The 18600-nt window shown below is 41.6% G+C and overlaps 2 protein-coding genes across 38 annotated transcripts in view; one reads left to right on the plus strand and one right to left on the minus strand.

The window, feature by feature from the left end:
* LOC126992010 (uncharacterized) overlaps positions 1–6511 on the plus strand; it is a 120479-nt gene extending 113968 nt beyond the window's left edge. For 13 of the 22 annotated variants that reach the window (XR_007746058.1, XR_007746053.1, XR_007746057.1 and 10 more), the window contains one exon: positions 6086–6266. Coding sequence is in view for 6 of the 22 variants with exons in the window: in XM_050850685.1 (XP_050706642.1) it covers positions 6086–6171 (86 nt within the window). In the remaining 16 variants the exon portion in view is untranslated. Of the gene's footprint in view, positions 1–6085 lie in introns of all 22 variants that reach the window. The other 9 variants (XR_007746068.1, XR_007746066.1, XR_007746069.1 and 6 more) reach the window with 1 other exon arrangement.
* LOC126992009 (uncharacterized) overlaps positions 5983–18600 on the minus strand; it is a 110315-nt gene continuing 97697 nt past the window's right edge. For all 16 annotated transcript variants that reach the window (XR_007746041.1, XR_007746033.1, XR_007746045.1 and 13 more), the window contains one exon: positions 5983–6135. Coding sequence is in view for 2 of the 16 variants with exons in the window: in XM_050850683.1 (XP_050706640.1) it covers positions 6044–6135 (92 nt within the window). In the remaining 14 variants the exon portion in view is untranslated. The remainder of the gene's footprint in view (positions 6136–18600) is intronic.

Raw genomic sequence — 18600 nt, forward strand, 5'->3', positions numbered from 1 at the left:
GAGTTCTCGGTATTTCAGGGTAGTTGATAGCGCAGTGGTAGTTTTATTGATGTAGTGGTCAGTTCTGGTCCTGTACAGGTTCTGCAATAAGTCTGTGTGCCTTATTCCTTGGAGCCATTGGTAGTGTCACCTTGAGAGGTTTATCCGGTGGCGGGGATCCGTGTTTGTAATGGTCCTCAAGCGAGAAAAATGAAAAAATCACCCTCCACTAAACCATTTCATATATATATCAAAGCATTTGTGATCCAGATTATGTATCATCTGTTTTGGGGTTTAAATCATAGCACAAATTTGGCATGACACTACACAATAAGCCACAAGTTGGCCCGTCTTTACTACACAATAAGCTGAAATTTGGCCGTCACTGCTACAATGGCCTGGTGAAGAAAAGCTAAATGCTCTTTCTTGTGCAGCAGTGGTTAGCACCTCGGCTCACAATAGAGAGGCGGGTTCGATTCCCGGGTGGAGTGGAAAGAAAATTAGGCGGCTTTTCTGATACCCCTCGCTGTCCCTGCCCTAAACAAACTTTTCCAAACTACGTATTGGCCTGGTATTACCCAAGCTCAGTGAGAGAGAGAGGAGGTGCCGTGACTCAGGATCACAAGTGCACTGATGAGCCTTGACAAGATAATGCATTGCTCACTGCCCAACTGAATAGGAAATTTGTTGGCCCGTAAGCGTACTATACTAATTGATAATTCTTGGCGTGGGTGCTTGTTCTAGATATTCATTCTGGTGCTAACTAACTCCAGCTCAGTCACTGACATTTTGGTCCTCAATGCATTACAGAGAGATTATTGACGAATTGTTATGAGACTGTGGTGTGGATGCAATTTATTTGCCCAGCCATTCCACTCAGGACATTGAAGTAAAGCTATTCAAGCCTTCGACTAAATACTAAAAGGAAAATGTGTTCTCAGGAGTTTTGGAGTTAATAAATTTTAGAAGCCTTGTCAGACTCCCACCAGAGTTAAAACACTAGTACAACTCCCTACCAAAGCGCATGTTAAGTGTGTGTGTGTGTGTGTGTGTGCTTGAAACCCTTATTAACATGTAGGGATGTATACATTATGGGTGGGTATGGCACATTTTTAAGAGTACTAATGTACTTTCCTTTTCTTCCCTTCTATGGGGAACAATGAGTGTGTTTTTTATTAACATTTGTGCACTGGCTACCAAATTATTGTATAAAAATTAATGCACAGTGGGTCCAAATATTGGGGTATCGGTATCGGTAAAAATTTTTGGTAGTACATCATAATAACATGGACCGTCTCAGGCAGTTTTAAATGCTGGGAGGCTGACTCATCACTTATTGGTGAGTCAATGATAACTCTAGGTGGTGGTATGAACCATAATTGCGGTAAAAGTATACAGAATTATATTATCTGGCAAAATTAGCGTAAAGCACATACTGCACCCTTAATACTCACGATTATATGGGGATGATAGGTATCTATTTAATAATGATTGTATGCACCCCTGTAACAATTACACTATTAAAATCTCTGCTGCAAGGCTTTGGGCCTGTCACTAGTAGACCTGTGGCCACATGTCTGCAGACCCATTCATACGGAGTAGAGACAGACACACCAGTCTGGCTGTGCTATTTGTGATGACTGAGGCCTTCACCAAATCCAAGATGGCAGTGACTGTGGCAGTCTTGTGGGAATTTCATGCTGCCTCTAACAGGCATGTCTTTGGCCAGTATAGTAAGACAGTTTCTTCTTACATCAGCTATTCCTAAAAAGGCTAAGAGGGATCAGTTGAGTTTGCAATGAGTGTTTTGGGTTCATGCAACTGAAGAAGGAGTTAGGCCAGCACCAAGTTGCAAACTACCTGGAAATACCCACAATTCCTAGGAAGGCCTTGCAGATGTGTGTTTCTCTTGCTCCGCTTCCACTTCCTTTGTCCTGTTCCTTCAACCCATCCATCCCTTCCTCTCCCATCCCATCCTTTCCCATCCAACCCATCCCTTCCCTTCAATCCTATCCACTTCCCTCTCAGAATTTTGATGTAATAAATCAAACACTCGTACAACTTGTATATTATAATGAAGATGGCTCCACTATAAACGCACCTGCGCCATGGTGAACTGGGGCCGAATACATCCAGGCCCCTCAAGCAAGCCTACCCGGCGCAATAGGGAGGAGATGTAAAAAAAACCAAGCAGAGACATCACTGTGCCGTCGGTATCCCGAGTTAAAATTTGCTTGTTCTGCCGCATACAACTGTTTTCATAATATACAGCGCTATTGGTTTTCTTGGGGGGGGCTTAGAACCGCTTTCTAGATCGTTTTGTTTGTTTTGATCGCTACCAATGATCTTCGCTTTGTAAATTTCACTTAAAACTGTCCGATCTGGGGTGGTAGTGGGGTTAACCTAGCCTTGCCACACTCTCAACCTCTAAACTTCTGCAGCGCACCACCCATAGGCCAGTTTCGTGGAAAACTATCGATCGGCGCCATTAGTACTTGATCAAAACAAAGCTTCTAAGTGCATCAAGTCTATGCTAAGCAGTGCGATTAATCTAATTCACCTTAAAGTAACCTTACCTCTGTCTTGGGTGACCCTAAACTAATGTAATTCACTCATATTACCTAAAACTTCACAGTTGAATTACCTAAACTTGCCTTAAAATGATCCCTTAACGTAATTCACTCCGAGGTATTAACCTGAATCTGACCTATCCTGACCTTACCTTAATATCCTAACCTTACCTTGTATCCCATTATACCCTTAAATTGAGGGTTTCAGGACAGTACCAGAATTCTGCTAATATTTTCTGCACTGTACATGTATGTTCATAACCCCAGCATAATTTTTCATTATTTCTTTGGCTATTTATTATTATTATTGTGTATTATTACTATTATTATTATTATTATTATTGTGTGCCCACTATGTTAAGGTTAGGTTATATATTTTGCATTCAAAAGATTGTTTACTAAAGTTATGAAGTTAAATTTTTTATTATTGTAGGGCTGTTATGTGTGATTGTTTGATTCTCTCTTCTCTCTCTCTCTCTCTCTCTCTCTCTCTCTCTCTATAATTTTAGCCTGAAAGATTTATAATGACACTCAAAAATGAATTATCAACTGTTTACTTATACTTATCTTTAGAGACTGAGAAGAAGAAGAAAGGAAAGAAGGAAGAGGAAAGGAAAGACTGACTTCAGACAGACATTCCATTGGTGAGTGTTAAATAATTTCCTTCATATTCCTTCCTTCCTGGCTCTTGGTGGGTTAGGTTAAAAGGGGGCCGATTATTAAGCATTTCAACGCCCAAACTCCTTCTGTAAAACTTTTCATAGTAGGGCTTTTTGGCTGTCCTGGGGTAGTTTATGACCCTTGAGGTGAGTGTGACCCTTCCCTGCACCGCGAACCTAAAAAACACATTTTGGCGAGGCTTTGGGAGGAGTTTTGGCATTCCACGGATGGATTCTGGCACGTGAGAAGGGCGCCAGAATCATTTTATAAGCGGGACCACGTTCTTTTCCTGCACAGAAGAGGCCTTTTACACACACACACACACACACACAGAAAAAGGGCTTCAAAAGTACGGCCTTTCTTTCCGTACTTTTCTTGCATAAAATACATGAAGTCGTTAAAAATAACAAAATTCAGTGTGACAAGCTTTCATGGGAGTTGTGAGCATTTCCAGGGGTAGTTTGATGACCCTGGTGATGGTACCTTTCTCTTTACTGAATCTTAAAAGACACGTGAGAACTTGATTGATCTTAGTGACCTTGGAAGAGGCAGCGTTGGGGCGGAAGGGTCACTGCCTCATAGATCCTCAGGAAGGAAAGTTTGGGGCGTGCCTTGAATCCAGCTCCATGGCTGGGGTTCCTTCCTCCTTCTCTTCCTCAAATTCCAGACTTTCCTCTCATATCTTAATTTTTCCTCCTCTGCGTGTGGTACTTTCCTTCTCTACCTCTCTCTCTCTCTCTCTCTCTCTCTCTCTCTCATTTCTAGTACTTCCTTCTGCATTTTACTTCTCTTTTATTTATAATTATCCTCCTTCGTCTCCTCTGTTTTACTTACCTTAATCTCTCTCCTCCTCTTCACTTCCCTCCTCTCGTATAGGTGTTGTTAGTACCTCAGTGTCTTTCTTAATAATTATTTCGTCTATATATCATTCCCTGTTATTTCCGTCATTCCTCAGTAAATCATCTCTCTCTCTCTCTCTCTCTCTCTCTCCCACCTGTGAATTCATCAGACTTGTCGTAAATTCTGGTTTACTTTTCATAAGATTAATAAAAATAATTCATGAATTTCCCTTTATAATAGTGCCCCCCAGCCTCTATACATGGCTCCACATTCTACTTTCCAGTTGCTTTTTCTCAACCTCCTTGTATCCGCATCTTCCTATATTTCTCCATTCTCCTGCTATTCCAGTTCTTGTACTTACTTTGGTCAGTGGTTTTTTGCTGGGGTTTCGTTCCTCTCGTCAAGGGTCCGTCACGTTACGTGAGGTGTTGGCCGGCCTGTGGTGACTGCCTCTTTGTCCTTCTTCCTCCCTTATACCTCCATCTCTGGACCTTTCTCTCCTTCGTATATTTATTATTTTCATTTTATCTCCCTTTCATTGTGTATTTTCCTCCTCCTCTCTCTCTCTCTCTACATATGAGCAATCCGTACCTAGCCAGTGCGTAATGTTTATATACGAGGCGTCCTGCCGAAAGGGCGTAAGTGACCTGTTCTTCAGTAAATTATAGGTTCAGTTTCCCTCCCAGAACACATTTCAAGACTCCCGACCCTTGCTTATAACATACACAACTTCCCACGTGCCCATCTCGGCTGGACGCTGGGCAGTTTTCGTAATGTTGGCTTCGGTTTTCTCAAATTTTGATGTGTTTCTTTAGATCTCTCCTTCGTTTCTATACGTATAGGTGTTGTTCGTACCTCAGTTTCGTTCTTCAAGATTATTTTGTCTGTATATCATTCCATGTTATTTCAGTCATTCTATTCCTCCTCAGTGCGTAACATACGAGACGTCCAGCCAAGATAGGGTTTAAGTGACCTGTTCCCGAGTATATTAGGGTTGGATTCCTCGCCCAGAACACTTATAAGACTCCCAACCCCTTACCTTTACCATATACAAGGTCTATTATGCCTATCTTAGCTGGACGTCTTGTAGTTTGTGTAAAATTTGCTTCGGTTGTCATAGATTTCACCTTCTCTGTTCTCTTTCTGTGTGTTCTTCAGGCTTCTCTTGTTGATATATTTATTTCATATCATTTGGCGTTTTGGTAATTGTTTATATTGCCTACGTCTCCTCTCATTACCACTCCTCTCTTCTGCTCTCTCTCCAAGCTCCTCCTCTCAACTTTTCCTTGTTTTGATTCTACTTTTAACTCATTTCTCCCTCTTGACTCATTTTGACCATCTTTACTCTCCTTCTTACTCACTCATCTCCTCTTTCCATTCCTCTTCTAATAGGTTTTGTTAAGAACTTTAAACATTTTACTTACTATTATATTGATATATATATATATATATATATATATATATATATATATATATATATATATATATATATATATATATATATATATATATATATATATATATATATATATATATATATATATATATATATATATATATATATATATATATATATATATATATATATATATATATATATATATATATATATATATATATATATATATATATATATATATATATATATATATATATATATATATATATATATATATATATATATATATATATATATATATATATATATATATATATATATATATATATATATATATATATATATATATATATATATATATATATATATATATATATATATATATATATATATATATATATATATATATATATATATATATATATATATATATATATATATATATTGCTAACTTATTGCATGATATACTTATTGCATAGTATTGCAACATATGCAAAAAGTGAGCCATATAATTTTTCTAAAATAAATACAAAATTATTTTTTTGTCAATCATTTATTAAATAAATAGAGCACATTTCCTTCACTAAGAGGCTGATTATGCAGGAACTTGACATCTTGGTGTTCTTTCTTCTTCCAGAGTGTGCGGTGTCCCGCAGGCAGGCAGACCGAGACGCCAGCCATTCAATTCTGCCGAGGGAAGGAAGTCGTGTTAGTCAACTCTGATGACTTGTACTTTTCTACCTGTTCTGTAAGCCAGTCACAGAAGATGTGAACTGTATCTGTACTATGAAGTCTTATAAATAAAGTTAAAGGCTACACCTATGACTTTATCTTGCCCCAAACCCATTTAGCTAATCCCCGGACACTTTTTTAGGTATAATTGACTTAAGTACATTTTTCAGGCTACTTTTCAAGATGTTTTTGAGCTGTAAGATGATATATCTAGTTGCTTTGATCTTTTTTAAAAGCTAATTCTATATATATTAAAGGGAGGAACTAATTTTCATACAGAAAAAAAAACTTATAATATAAAAAGAATTATATATGAATTGGAAACAAGATATAAGAGAAGACAACGAAGGGAACTAACAAGAGGAGAGATTGTATACATAAAGAGCTCAAAAGTCATTGAAAAAGCAATGGAAATTAAGAGACAATAATAACATATGAAATAAAAGACGTGGAAACAAGTACTCTAAAAGATGAGAACTCAAAGACGAGGAAGACGAGACCTTAGATATACAACCAAGAAGAAAATCAGACATGAGATTATTACTATGACATAATACCTTAGACAAAGAGAAAGCAGATAACATATCACAGACTAAAATATTTGAGGCGTACGGCAGAGAAGTGAGGTGACATTAGGAATGGCGACCCTTGTGTAAATTGTACGCAATTAGTATCATAACATAGCAATTTAACTCTAATTTGCACTGGGAAAGACAGACTACCCCTCCAAGGATGAACGCGGGACGAATCAAAATGGAAGCTCAACTTTTATGGGGCAGACGGAGGGTCACTTTCCCTTGTAACGTACATCATGACGAGCAATATAACAATAATTATGTTCTAGTTAGCAAGGGGGGAAAGGAAGAACAAGATATAGTTACTTGCAAGGGAAAATAAACCTTGCATAGGATGAGCGGAGGGCTGGAAGTCTCGTAATCTGTTCTCAGTGTGTGAACGTACTCTAGTATACGTAAGAATAGGTCACCGTGCCTTAGGATTTCTCTGCCGGAAGCCTCGTTTATACGTTAAGAGATGAGGAGGAAGGGAAACAAGCAAATAATGGAACTCTATATATACGATACAGTGAAAAGGATTTACCGAGAAGGATGTACGTATGAGAGGAGGAAAGTGAGGAGGAGAAGAGAGAGATTAAGGTAAGTAAAGGGAAGTAAAACTGACGATGATATATATATATAAATAAAACTAAATAAAGAAGGAATGATTAGAACTGAGAGAGAGAGAGAGAAAGGTACATCACAGAGGAGGAAAGTCTGGAATTTGAGGAAGACAAGGAGGAAGGAACGCCAGCCATGGAGTCTACCAGCGTCAAGGAGCCGATTCAAGGTACGTCTCAAACTTCCCTTCCTAAGATCTATGAAGCAGACCCTTCCGCCCCTCACGTCAGCTACTTGCAAAGGTCAATAAGGAGATCAATCAAGTTCTCACGAGTCTTGTTTTAAGATTCATGGTAAGGAGAAAGTTAAAACTACCACCTGGGTCATCAAACTGCCCCTGGAAATTCTCACAACTCCTACAAAAGCCTGTCAAATGTGTGCGCTTGGAACAATATTTTTAAGAATGTGACTGTCAGATGCCAAAAAGGAGATCAATCGGGTTCTAATGGAGTGGTTTTGAAGGTTCATGGTACATAGGACGGGTTAATCTATCACCAGGGTCATAAAACTACCCCTGGAAATGCCCAAACCTCCTACGGAAGCCTTAAATACAAGTCTCTCGGGATGGCTTTTTCAAGAATGTGAGCCTCGGACATTTCCGCTCCTCACATCAGCTACTTCCAAAGGCCGTAAAGGAGATTAATTGGGTTCTTTTGACTTGTTTTATAGGTTCATGGTAAAGAGGAAAGGTCTTGCTACAACCAGGGTCATAAAACTACCCCTGGAAATGCCCAAAACTCCTACGGAAGCCTTAAATACAAGTCTCTCGGGATGGCTTTTTCAAGAATGTGAGCCTCGGACATTTCTGCTCCTCACATCAGCTACTTCCAAAGGCCGTAAAGGAGATTAATTGGGTTCTTTTGACTTGTTTTAAAGGTTCATGGTAAAGAGGAAAGGTCTTGCTATAACCAGGGTCATAAAACTACTACCCCTGGAAATGCCCGCAACTCCTATGAAAGCCCTGTCAGTTGACCTCACTCAGGGGACAAAATGTTTTTGAATATGACACTAATATAACCAATACAATATTTGAATGAGTTTTTTTTAGGTTCTTGATACAGTAGAAGGGTTAAACTACAACCAGGGTCATAAAACTACCCCTGGAAATGCCCACAACTCCTATGAAAGCCCTATCAGTTTACCGCACTCGGGGGACGAAATGTTTAAGAATACAACACTAATACAACAAATATAATGATTGTTTTTTAGGTTCTTGGTACAGTAGAAGGGTTAAGTTGTAAAGTTTTGTTCAATCGGCGCAACATCTGTGGTCATATGCCGGAGAGGGACAGACGGGGAAGGAATTATAGGAGAAGGGAACAGATCCCAGGAGACGGGACACAACCCCCAATTAATACCTGGCACCCATTCACTGCTGGATGGACAGGGGCGTAGGGTATCGGAAAAGCCGCCCAAATTTTTCCACTCCGCCCGGGAATCGAACCAGGGCTCTCTCGGTTGTGAGCCGAGTGTGCTAACCACTGCACCACAAAGTCCCCTGTAGAAGGGTTAAACTACCACCAGGGTCATCAAACTACCCCTGGAAATGCCCACAACTCCTGTGAAGGCCCTGTCAAAGGTGTGCGCTTGGGCAGGTGACATTTTTCAGTCCTCGCGGTTTCCTACGTAATATTGTGGTTTGCAAAAAATGATCAAATTTGACAAAAAATTACCAAATTGAGTGGATGGAGAGGGAGAGACATTAGCCACACCAAGCTAAGCACAACCTATGCAGCCCTCAGAACGAAGACCTACTGACAGCCTAACGTCACTGCATTTGGTAACGTCATAACACACACACCACATGACGTAGAGAGATCAAGTTTGCGGCAGATTGAAGAGGAAGGATGGATAAACAAATGCTGGTATATTCAAAGCTGCCGGGTCAGGGAGAGCCATGATACTGATAATGTTATGTGAGCAATTTTCAGGAAGACGTCACATTTCCGTACAGGGACAACCGATTGCATGGTACGTTCCCGCCTTTTAGGGATTAAGCTGGTAGTATTTTTAAACATAACCGCCTCAGTCCACCGCCTTGAAAATTCTCTCATGGTAGGAGTTACAGGGCTTTCAATGGAGTGTTTTGTGACCCTGGTGATAGTTTAACATGGTCTAATCGCATCTTCAACTGGCTGAAAATTACCCATGAAAACCTGGTTCATCTTCTCTACAGCCCTGCAAAACCCATAATAGGGAACAGCTGGAAAGCCTCTCGTCATAGATCCTACAATGGTTTCATGGACTGACTGTTTTGTGACCGTGGTGATAGTTTTACATTCCCTCTGTACTATGAATGGGAAAATCACCAATAAATACCCAGATTATCTTCTCTGAGGCCTTGGGAATAGTCATTAAGGAGCGCTAAAAAGCCTCTCATAGTAAGTAGTTCCTGGGCTTTCAATGGACTGTGTTGTGACCCTGGTGATAGCTATACACTCCCTCTGCACCATGAATGGGAAAATTACCCATGAAATCCCTATTTACCTTCTCTACGGCCCTACAAAAGTCATAATAAGAGCTGGGAAGCCTCTCGTCACAGATCCTACAGTGGTTTCAGGGACTGGTTTGTGACCCTGGTGATAGTTTTACACTCCCTCTGCACCATGAACGGTTAAACCACCCATGAAAACCCGGTTAGCCTTCTCTGTGGCTTTGGGAAACAGTCATAACAGCTTTTCAAACAAGCAAACTGCGGTGTCATGAAGTTCAAGAATACAGGCTTTATTCAGAAGGTCATTCCTGGTACAGTAAGCAGTATAATCTGACTTACAGTGGACTACACAGACTCTGGAGATAGAGAGTAAAGATCCGCACTCGTAGCTCACCCAAACAGGTCCCAATGTTAGGTACCGCATACCTGTAACCGCATATACGTAACTATACAGCACACTTCCCTTCAATACCAGGAGGCTGGGTCCCACACGGTACAATAATATCATGTTTAAGGAGAGTGAAAGATGCTTGGCGTGAGAACAGGCTAACTTTTGATAAGAACTATAAAGTGCTGGACATTACTTTGGACTCATGAAAGTACCCTCTAGGTGAGTGAATGGAGTGGCGAGTGTGTGTAGGGTATGTCCAGGGATAGTTATAAGACACTGGTGGTAGTTTGACCCTTCCTCTGTACCATGAACATAAAGACACACACATTTGCCGAAGCTTTTGTAGGAGTTTTGGGTATTTCCAGTAGTTTTATGGCCCTGGTGGTAGTGTGACCCTTCTTTTCTACCGTGAACCTAAAGAAACACACATTTGGCAAAGCTTTTGTAGGAGTTTTGGGTATTTCTAGGGATAGTTTTAAGACACAGGTGGTAGTGTGACCCTTCCTTTGTACCATGAACCTAAAGAAACACACATTTGGCAAAGCTTTCGTAGGAGTTTTGGTCATCTCCAGGGGTAGTTTTATGGCCCTGGTGGTAGTGTGACCATTCTTCTGTACCGTGAACCTAGAGAAACACACATTTGACAAGGCTTTCAAGGGAGTTTAGGGCATTTCCAGGGGGTAGTTTTATGACCCTGGTGGTAGTGTGACCCTTCCTCTGTACCATGAACCTAAAGAAACATATTTGGCAAGGCTTTCGTAGGAGTTTGGGGCATTTCCAGGGATAGTTTTAGGACACTTGTGGTAGTTTGATCATTCTTCTGTACCATGAACTTAAAGAAACACACATTTGACAAGGTTTTCAAGGGAGTTTTATGCATTTTCAGGGGGTAGTTTTATGACCCTGGTGGTAGTGTGACCCTTCCTCTGTACCATTAACCTAAAAAAACATATTTGGCAAGGCTTTCGTAGGAGTTTGGGTATTTCCAGGGGTAGTTTTATGACCCTGGTGGTAGTTTGACCCTTCCTCTGTACCCTGAACCTAAAGAAACACATATTTGGCAAGGCTTTCCTAGGAGTCTTTGACATTTCCAGGAGTATAGTTTTATGACCTGGTGGTAGTGTGACCCTTCCTCTGTACCATGAACCTAATATAACATATTTGGCAAGGCTTTTGTAGGAGTTTGGGTATTTCCAGGGGTAGTTTTATGACCCCGGTGGTAGTTTGACCCTTCCTCTGTACCCTGAACCTAAAGAAACACATATTTGGCAAGGCTTTCCTAGGAGTCTTTGACATTTCCAGGAGTATAGTTTTATGACCTGGTGGTAGTGTGACCCTTCCTCTGTACCCTGAACCTAAAGAAACACATATTTGGCAAGGCTTTCCTAGGAGTCTTTGACATTTCCAGGAGTATAGTTTTATGACCTGGTGGTAGTGTGACCCTTCCTCTGTACCATGAACCTAAAAAAACATATTTGGCAAGGCTTTTGTAGGAGTTTGGGTATTTCCAGGGGTAGTTTTATGACCCTGGTGGTAGTTTGACCCTTCCTCTGTACCCTGAACCTAAAGAAACACATATTTGGCAAGGCTTTCCTAGGAGTCTTTGACATTTCCAGGAGTATAGTTTTATGACCTGGTGGTAGTGTGACCCTTCCTCTGTACCATGAACCTAATATAACATATTTGGCAAGGCTTTTGTAGGAGTTTGGGTATTTCCAGGGGTAGTTTTATGACCCCGGTGGTAGTTTGACCCTTCCTCTGTACCCTGAACCTAAAGAAACACATATTTGGCAAGGCTTTCCTAGGAGTCTTTGACATTTCCAGGAGTATAGTTTTATGACCTGGTGGTAGTGTGACCCTTCCTCTGTACCCTGAACCTAAAGAAACACATATTTGGCAAGGCTTTCCTAGGAGTCTTTGACATTTCCAGGAGTATAGTTTTATGACCTGGTGGTAGTGTGACCCTTCCTCTGTACCATGAACCTAAAAAAACATATTTGGCAAGGCTTTTGTAGGAGTTTGGGTATTTCCAGGGGTAGTTTTATGACCCTGGTGGTAGTTTGACCCTTCCTCTGTACCCTGAACCTAAAGAAACACATATTTGGCAAGGCTTTCCTAGGAGTCTTTGACATTTCCAGGAGTATAGTTTTATGACCTGGTGGTAGTGTGACCCTTCCTCTGTACCATGAACAAGAAGAAACACATATTTGGCAAGGCTTTCCTAGGAGTCTTTGACATTTCCAGGAGTATAGTTTTATGACCTGGTGGTAGTGTGACCCTTCCTCTGTACCATGAACCTAAAAAACATATTTGGCAAGGCTTTTGTAGGAGTTTGGGTATTTCCAGGGGTAGTTTTATGACCCTGGTGGTAGTTTGACCCTTCCTCTGTACCCTGAACCTAAAGAAACACATATTTGGCAAGGCTTTCCTAGGAGTCTTTGACATTTCCAGGAGTATAGTTTTATGACCTGGTGGTAGTGACCCTTCCTCTGTACCATGAACCTAATATAACATATTTGGCAAGGCTTTGTAGGAGTTTGGGTATTTCCAGGTAGTTTTATGACCTGGTGGTAGTTTGACCCTTCCTCTGTACCCTGAACCTAAAGAAACACATATTTGGCAAGGCTTTCCTAGGAGTCTTTGACATTTCCAGGAGTATAGTTTTATGACCTGGTGGTAGTGTGACCCTTCCTCTGTACCCTGAACCTAAAGAAACACATATTTGGCAAGGCTTTCCTAGGAGTCTTTGACATTTCCAGGAGTATAGTTTTATGACCTGGTGGTAGTGTGACCCTTCCTCTGTACCATGAACCTAAAAAAACATATTTGGCAAGGCTTTTGTAGGAGTTTGGGTATTTCCAGGGGTAGTTTTATGACCCTGGTGGTAGTTTGACCCTTCCTCTGTACCCTGAACCTAAAGAAACACATATTTGGCAAGGCTTTCCTAGGAGTCTTTGACATTTCCAGGAGTATAGTTTTATGACCTGGTGGTAGTGTGACCCTTCCTCTGTACCATGAACAAGAAGAAACACTCATTAGAACCCGATTGACCCCCTCTTTGACCTTCAGAAATACAGAACATAGTTGACGTGAGAAGTGAAAATGTTTTATAATACCAATCCCAGGATATAGTTAATATTGTGTCATCAAAACCCAGATTAAATTCAAACCTCTCCTGCGTCCATCCCACTCTGATTGGGCTCATGTTAACGCCGCCCTGCACTGTGACGCCTTGTTTAAGAGGCAAGAAGGATGGAACGGAGAGGGAGAAAGCTGTCGCCGAGAGGGAGAAAATGTAAGAGGGATTTTAGTGGAAGCAACCAAGATTTTCAGCAGAAACAACTGGATTACAGGCACGGAAGATTAACCCGGTAGCAGCGACGGGCCAAATTTGTTGCTTTACCGTGTAGCAGCGACGGGCCAAATTTGTGGCTTTACTGTGTAGCAGCGACGGGCCAAATTTGTGGCTTTACCGTGTAGCAGCGACGCGCCAAATTCGTGGCTTTACCATGTAGCAGCGATGGGCCAAATTTGTGCCATAATATAAACCCCCCAAAATAGAGGATACATAAACTGATCACAAATGCTTTGATATATATTATGAAATGGTTTGTGTGAGGGGTGATTTTTTCTCATTTTTCTCACATAGAGGGACCATTGATAAACAGGGTCCCCGATGCTACAAGGTTAAGAACTGAGGATTTAAATGAAAATAATTGGGATTTTAGTGGAAACAACTCAGTTACAGCCACACAAGAATTAGAACTAAGAATTTTAATGAAAAAAATGGGATTTTTTGTGGACAAAATCATGATTTTTGTGGAAACGGCATGATTTTTGTGGAAACGGCTGGGATTTTAGTGGAAAGGATGAGGATTTATGCGGAATTAACTGGGATTTTAGTGAAAAGGGCAAGGATTTAAGCAGAATTACCTGGGATTTTAGCGGAAAGGACGACAAAGAAAGGGAGAGGGAAGAGGTATTTTAAGGAAGAGAGGGGATGTTTTAGTAAGGGAGGAAGGGAAGAAGGGGAGAGAGATTTAAGCAGGGGAGAGAAGGGGGGAAGAGGTGTCAGCAAGGAGGGAGGGAGGGAGGGAGGGGAGAACAGTATGGAGAGAAATATCAGCAGGGAGGAAAGGGGAGGGGAAAACAGAACAGTCTGGAGAGAGAGATTCCAGCAGGCGAGGAAGGGGGAAGAGATGTTTCAGCAGGGAGGGAGGGAGGATTGGGGAGAGAGATTTAAGCAGGGGAGGAGAGAGAAGAAAACTTGAGGGTAGGGTAGGGAAGGGAGGAGGGGGGAGGCATTCCTGCGTCAACTGGTGGAATGTTTAAGGTTATTATATTGATGCACACACTTAACATCAGCCCACCAGAGGGGTTCAAACTTCCTGAGGGACTATTCTAATGTCTCAAGCCAGGGGAGTGGGATTAAACAGCAGCCCAGTGTGAGGTTTTTGTTCATATATGACCCAGGAAACATTCAGCAGTCACATCAAAGTACTGTATTTTAGCGACTTTTAACCCTGTAGCAGCGAGGATCATGATTTTTAACCCGTACAGTGTTTAGTACATACATATACATACCTCTTAGGGAAGTGTTTAGTACGTATATATACACAAGCTCTTTTGAGGGCTTATGCGCCATTTGTTTTTGTTTGTGTATGTAACATTGTTCATTGACAGTGAAGAGCAATAATTTGACAAGTCTTGGTAGTTTTAAATGGATGTTAAAGAGCCTTTCTGTACATTTGTCTGCATTCCAACAAAAATCATTATACAAGAAGGTAAGTTACTTTCTTCTAGGTAATTACTCCTCGATTCTATAATCAGTAAGGCATAAGGAATTGTAAATTACGCTTCAGAGTAATCGGAAATGAAAACTGAGAGTCGGAAGCATCAAAGTACTATGTTGAAGTTGGAAAGTTTGGTTTAGTGGGCAGCGCATCATCTGTGGTCATATGCCGGAGAGAGACAGAAGGGGAAGGAATTATAGGAGGGAACAGGGAAAGTTTTGTTTAGGTGGCGCAACATCTGTGGTCATATGCTGGAGAGAGACAGAAGGGGAAGGAATTATAGGAGAAGGCAACAGGGAAAGTTTTGTTTAGGTGGCGCAACATCTGTGGTCATATGCCGGAGAGAGACAGAAGGGGAAGGACTTACAGGAGAATGGAACAGATCCCAGGAGATGGGACACATCCCCCAATTAATACCTGGTACACTGCTGGGTGGACAGGGGTGTAGGGTATCAGAAAAGCCACCCAAATTTTTCCACTCTGCCTGGGAATCGAACCCGGGCTCTCTCGGTTGTGAGCCGAGTGTGTTAACCACTGCACCACAAAGCCCTCGGTATTATGTTGAGCTTTGAGAACTACGGTTGTAGTTCAGACGGCCTTGAAGCGAGCAGTGCTGCCTGATCCAACCATTTTCTTGTATTTAAAATTACTGTTTATTTTTTAGTTTTTCTTGTGATGTAAAGAAGTACTTATACACATTACTCAAGCTATAGGGTAATGAGAAGTGTTTATAATGGAAAAAACATAGGCTCTAAAAAATTTAAATAAATTTCCCTTTCCTGGTATGACATAGTTAGCTTTGAGATGCAGAAAACTCTATCTATGACAAAAGACCACACTGTATGGGTTAATGGTCCCTCTAAGTGAGAAAAATGAGAAAAAATCACCCCTCACACAAACCATTTCATAATATATATCAAAGCATTTGTGATCAGATTATGTATTATTTATTTTGGGGGGTTTATATCATGGCACAAATTTGGCCCGTCGCTGCTACACGGTGAAGCCACAAATTTGGCCCGTTGCTGCTACACGGTGAAGCCACAAATTTGGCCCGTTGCTGCTACACGGTGAAGCCACAAATTTGGCCCGTCGCTGCTACGGGTTAACATCAGCCCACCAGAGGGGTTCAAACTTGCTGAGGGACTGTTCTAATGTCTCAAGCCAGGGGAGTGGGATTAAACAGTAGCCCAGTGTGAGGTTTTTGTTCATATACGACCCAGGAAACATTCTACAGTTACATCAAAGTATACCACATGGTATTCGTTATATGCGAGGGTTATGTTCTGCAAAAAGCTCGCATAATGTGAATTCACATATCGAACTTATCATCCCATTAATTATAGGGGGTTATGTTCCACGACCCGTTTTAGAACCCTCTAACTATTTATTTCGGCACCGTTTCAGAATAATAAAGCACTAAAGCAACAATAAAGCACATTGATTGCTTCCGGGGAGACACACCCAAAGTCTACGATACATGCTGATAATTAGGTACCAGGGGTGGGTTTCATCAAAGTTCCCAAGTCCTTGGAAGTGTGCTCAAGGAGTCCCAAGCGTGCGAGAAACCTTGGGCATGTTTCACGAAAGCTCCCAAGCCTTGGAACTCTGCCTATCTCGCTCGCCGCCTTGGGAGGCCGTGCGGGGTCTCCCAAGCGCTCCCAAGGAAGGTTCCAAGCGTCAGACTGTAAACATGGCAGCCCGTGAACAACCCCGCCAGCACCGACCAAGGAATTTTCGCCCGAGAAGGGACATCTTTAACCCTCTCGCGCACAGTAAGATACTAGAACATGCGCAAATAAAAATAGAGGAAAAATATATATAAACAATAGACACTCGTTTCAAGTCTCCGTATAGAGTATTGAAAACAATAAATCCTAAGTACCAACTCTTCCCCATTTGCTATCAAAATTTTGTGGGCCAACTTTTTTAGCCGAATATATGTTTCGAAGCGGAATTTAGTGAGGATTCTTATGGTATCCTCAAAATCTTCGAACGCCTATTAGTTCCTGAGTTACACCAAGAAAACTGTATTTTTTCCTCTCCCGTCAGAGTAGGCTAACAACTAAAAATCGCTCCACGTTCCTCATTTACGTTCCTTAGAAAGGTTGCCATATGTTACCTCTAAGAAACTTATCCCAACAAATGACACTCCAAATTTTACGCACTTTCACCGAAAATTTAATTTTTAATAATTTTTTTTACTTTTATGACGCGTTTCGCGTCATCGTGCGCCAGGACCTTTTACTTTGATGACGCAAAACGCGTCATCGTGCGCGAGAGGGTTAACGAGTACGATGACACCGAGTTCAAGAAGAGGTACAGGGTGGATCGTGCTGGCCTGTTGTTCGTCACTGACTTGGTGCGACACGTGATTGGCAACAGGACTGAGAGGAGCCATGCGGTCACAGCGGAGCTGAAAGTGGCGTTGACTCTGCGATACCTCGCCACCGAGAAAATGCAGCAGTGCAGCGCAGATGACTTTGGAGTTTCCCGGGCCACAGTCAGCAGAATCATCACCCAGACCGTGGATGCTCTCGTGACACAAGAGAATATGAGGCGGTTCATGGGGTTCCTTTTAAACCAGGGGGAGCAGCAGAGAATGAAGGCGGAGTTTGCCGAAATTGCTGGTTTTCCCGGTGTGGTGGGTGCTGTTGATGGCACCCACGTAAGAATAGTGGCCCCACATGAGCACGAAGAAGTGTACGTCAACCGCAAGAACTACCACAGCATCAATGTGCAAGTGTTATTTGATGCACAGTACAAGCTGCAGGCCATGGTGGCGAGGTGGCCAGGGTCTACTCACGACTCACTAAATGTTTGTTTACACCGTGGTGCCGTTGAAGATGCAGACGGAAAAAAATACGTGCACATATTCCTTACAATGAAGATACTATCGCTGTATTTCAACTAAATATCAATTGTTTATATTTATAATTCCATAATTATATATAAGAAGTGTAATTTAGGTTAATTGAAGACATATTAGACGTCAAAGCGACGCGGAAGATTGGCAACGCTGGTTACTCCCAAGACCGCCCCCACCCCTACTTGGAAGTGCTTGTGGCGCGGTGATGAAACACGCCCAAGAAATTCTCCCAACTGTGCGTGACGTCACCACGCTTGGGAGAGCACTATGATGAAACCCACCCCTGAGGATTAACTTTAGGATCAGAGAGAGGAAAAGGTTAATTATAGGCGAGGAAAATGCAGGAAAGCATTATCTGCACCCTCTAGTGTGTCACCATACCTCACCAGCACCAGCGCCGATATTCGCATATGAGCGAATTTTTCTCGCATAAAATGAATACAGGTAACTCTCGATTGACGCGAGTTTTGTTTATGAGTTTTTGAAATAACGCTGGGTCCAAAATCCAAATAAATGTTTAATTTACACATTTTTTTCACTTATACGTGATATTTTCTGGAGTGTCCACCAGATGTCTCACGCAACAGTACTCACACGGCCACACAGCTGAGCTCAGTTCTTCCCGCGCGCCACTTGAACAACAATACAGTACCCACACTGCTCAACAACAACAACAACAACAACAGGCTGAGACTGAGTGCCTGAGTGGATATCTCGGTGATATGGATTTTCTCTCTCTCTCTCTCTCTCTCTCTCTC

This window comes from Eriocheir sinensis, unplaced genomic scaffold, assembly GCF_024679095.1.
Source record: "Eriocheir sinensis breed Jianghai 21 unplaced genomic scaffold, ASM2467909v1 Scaffold384, whole genome shotgun sequence".
Lineage (NCBI taxonomy): Eukaryota > Metazoa > Arthropoda > Malacostraca > Decapoda > Varunidae > Eriocheir > Eriocheir sinensis.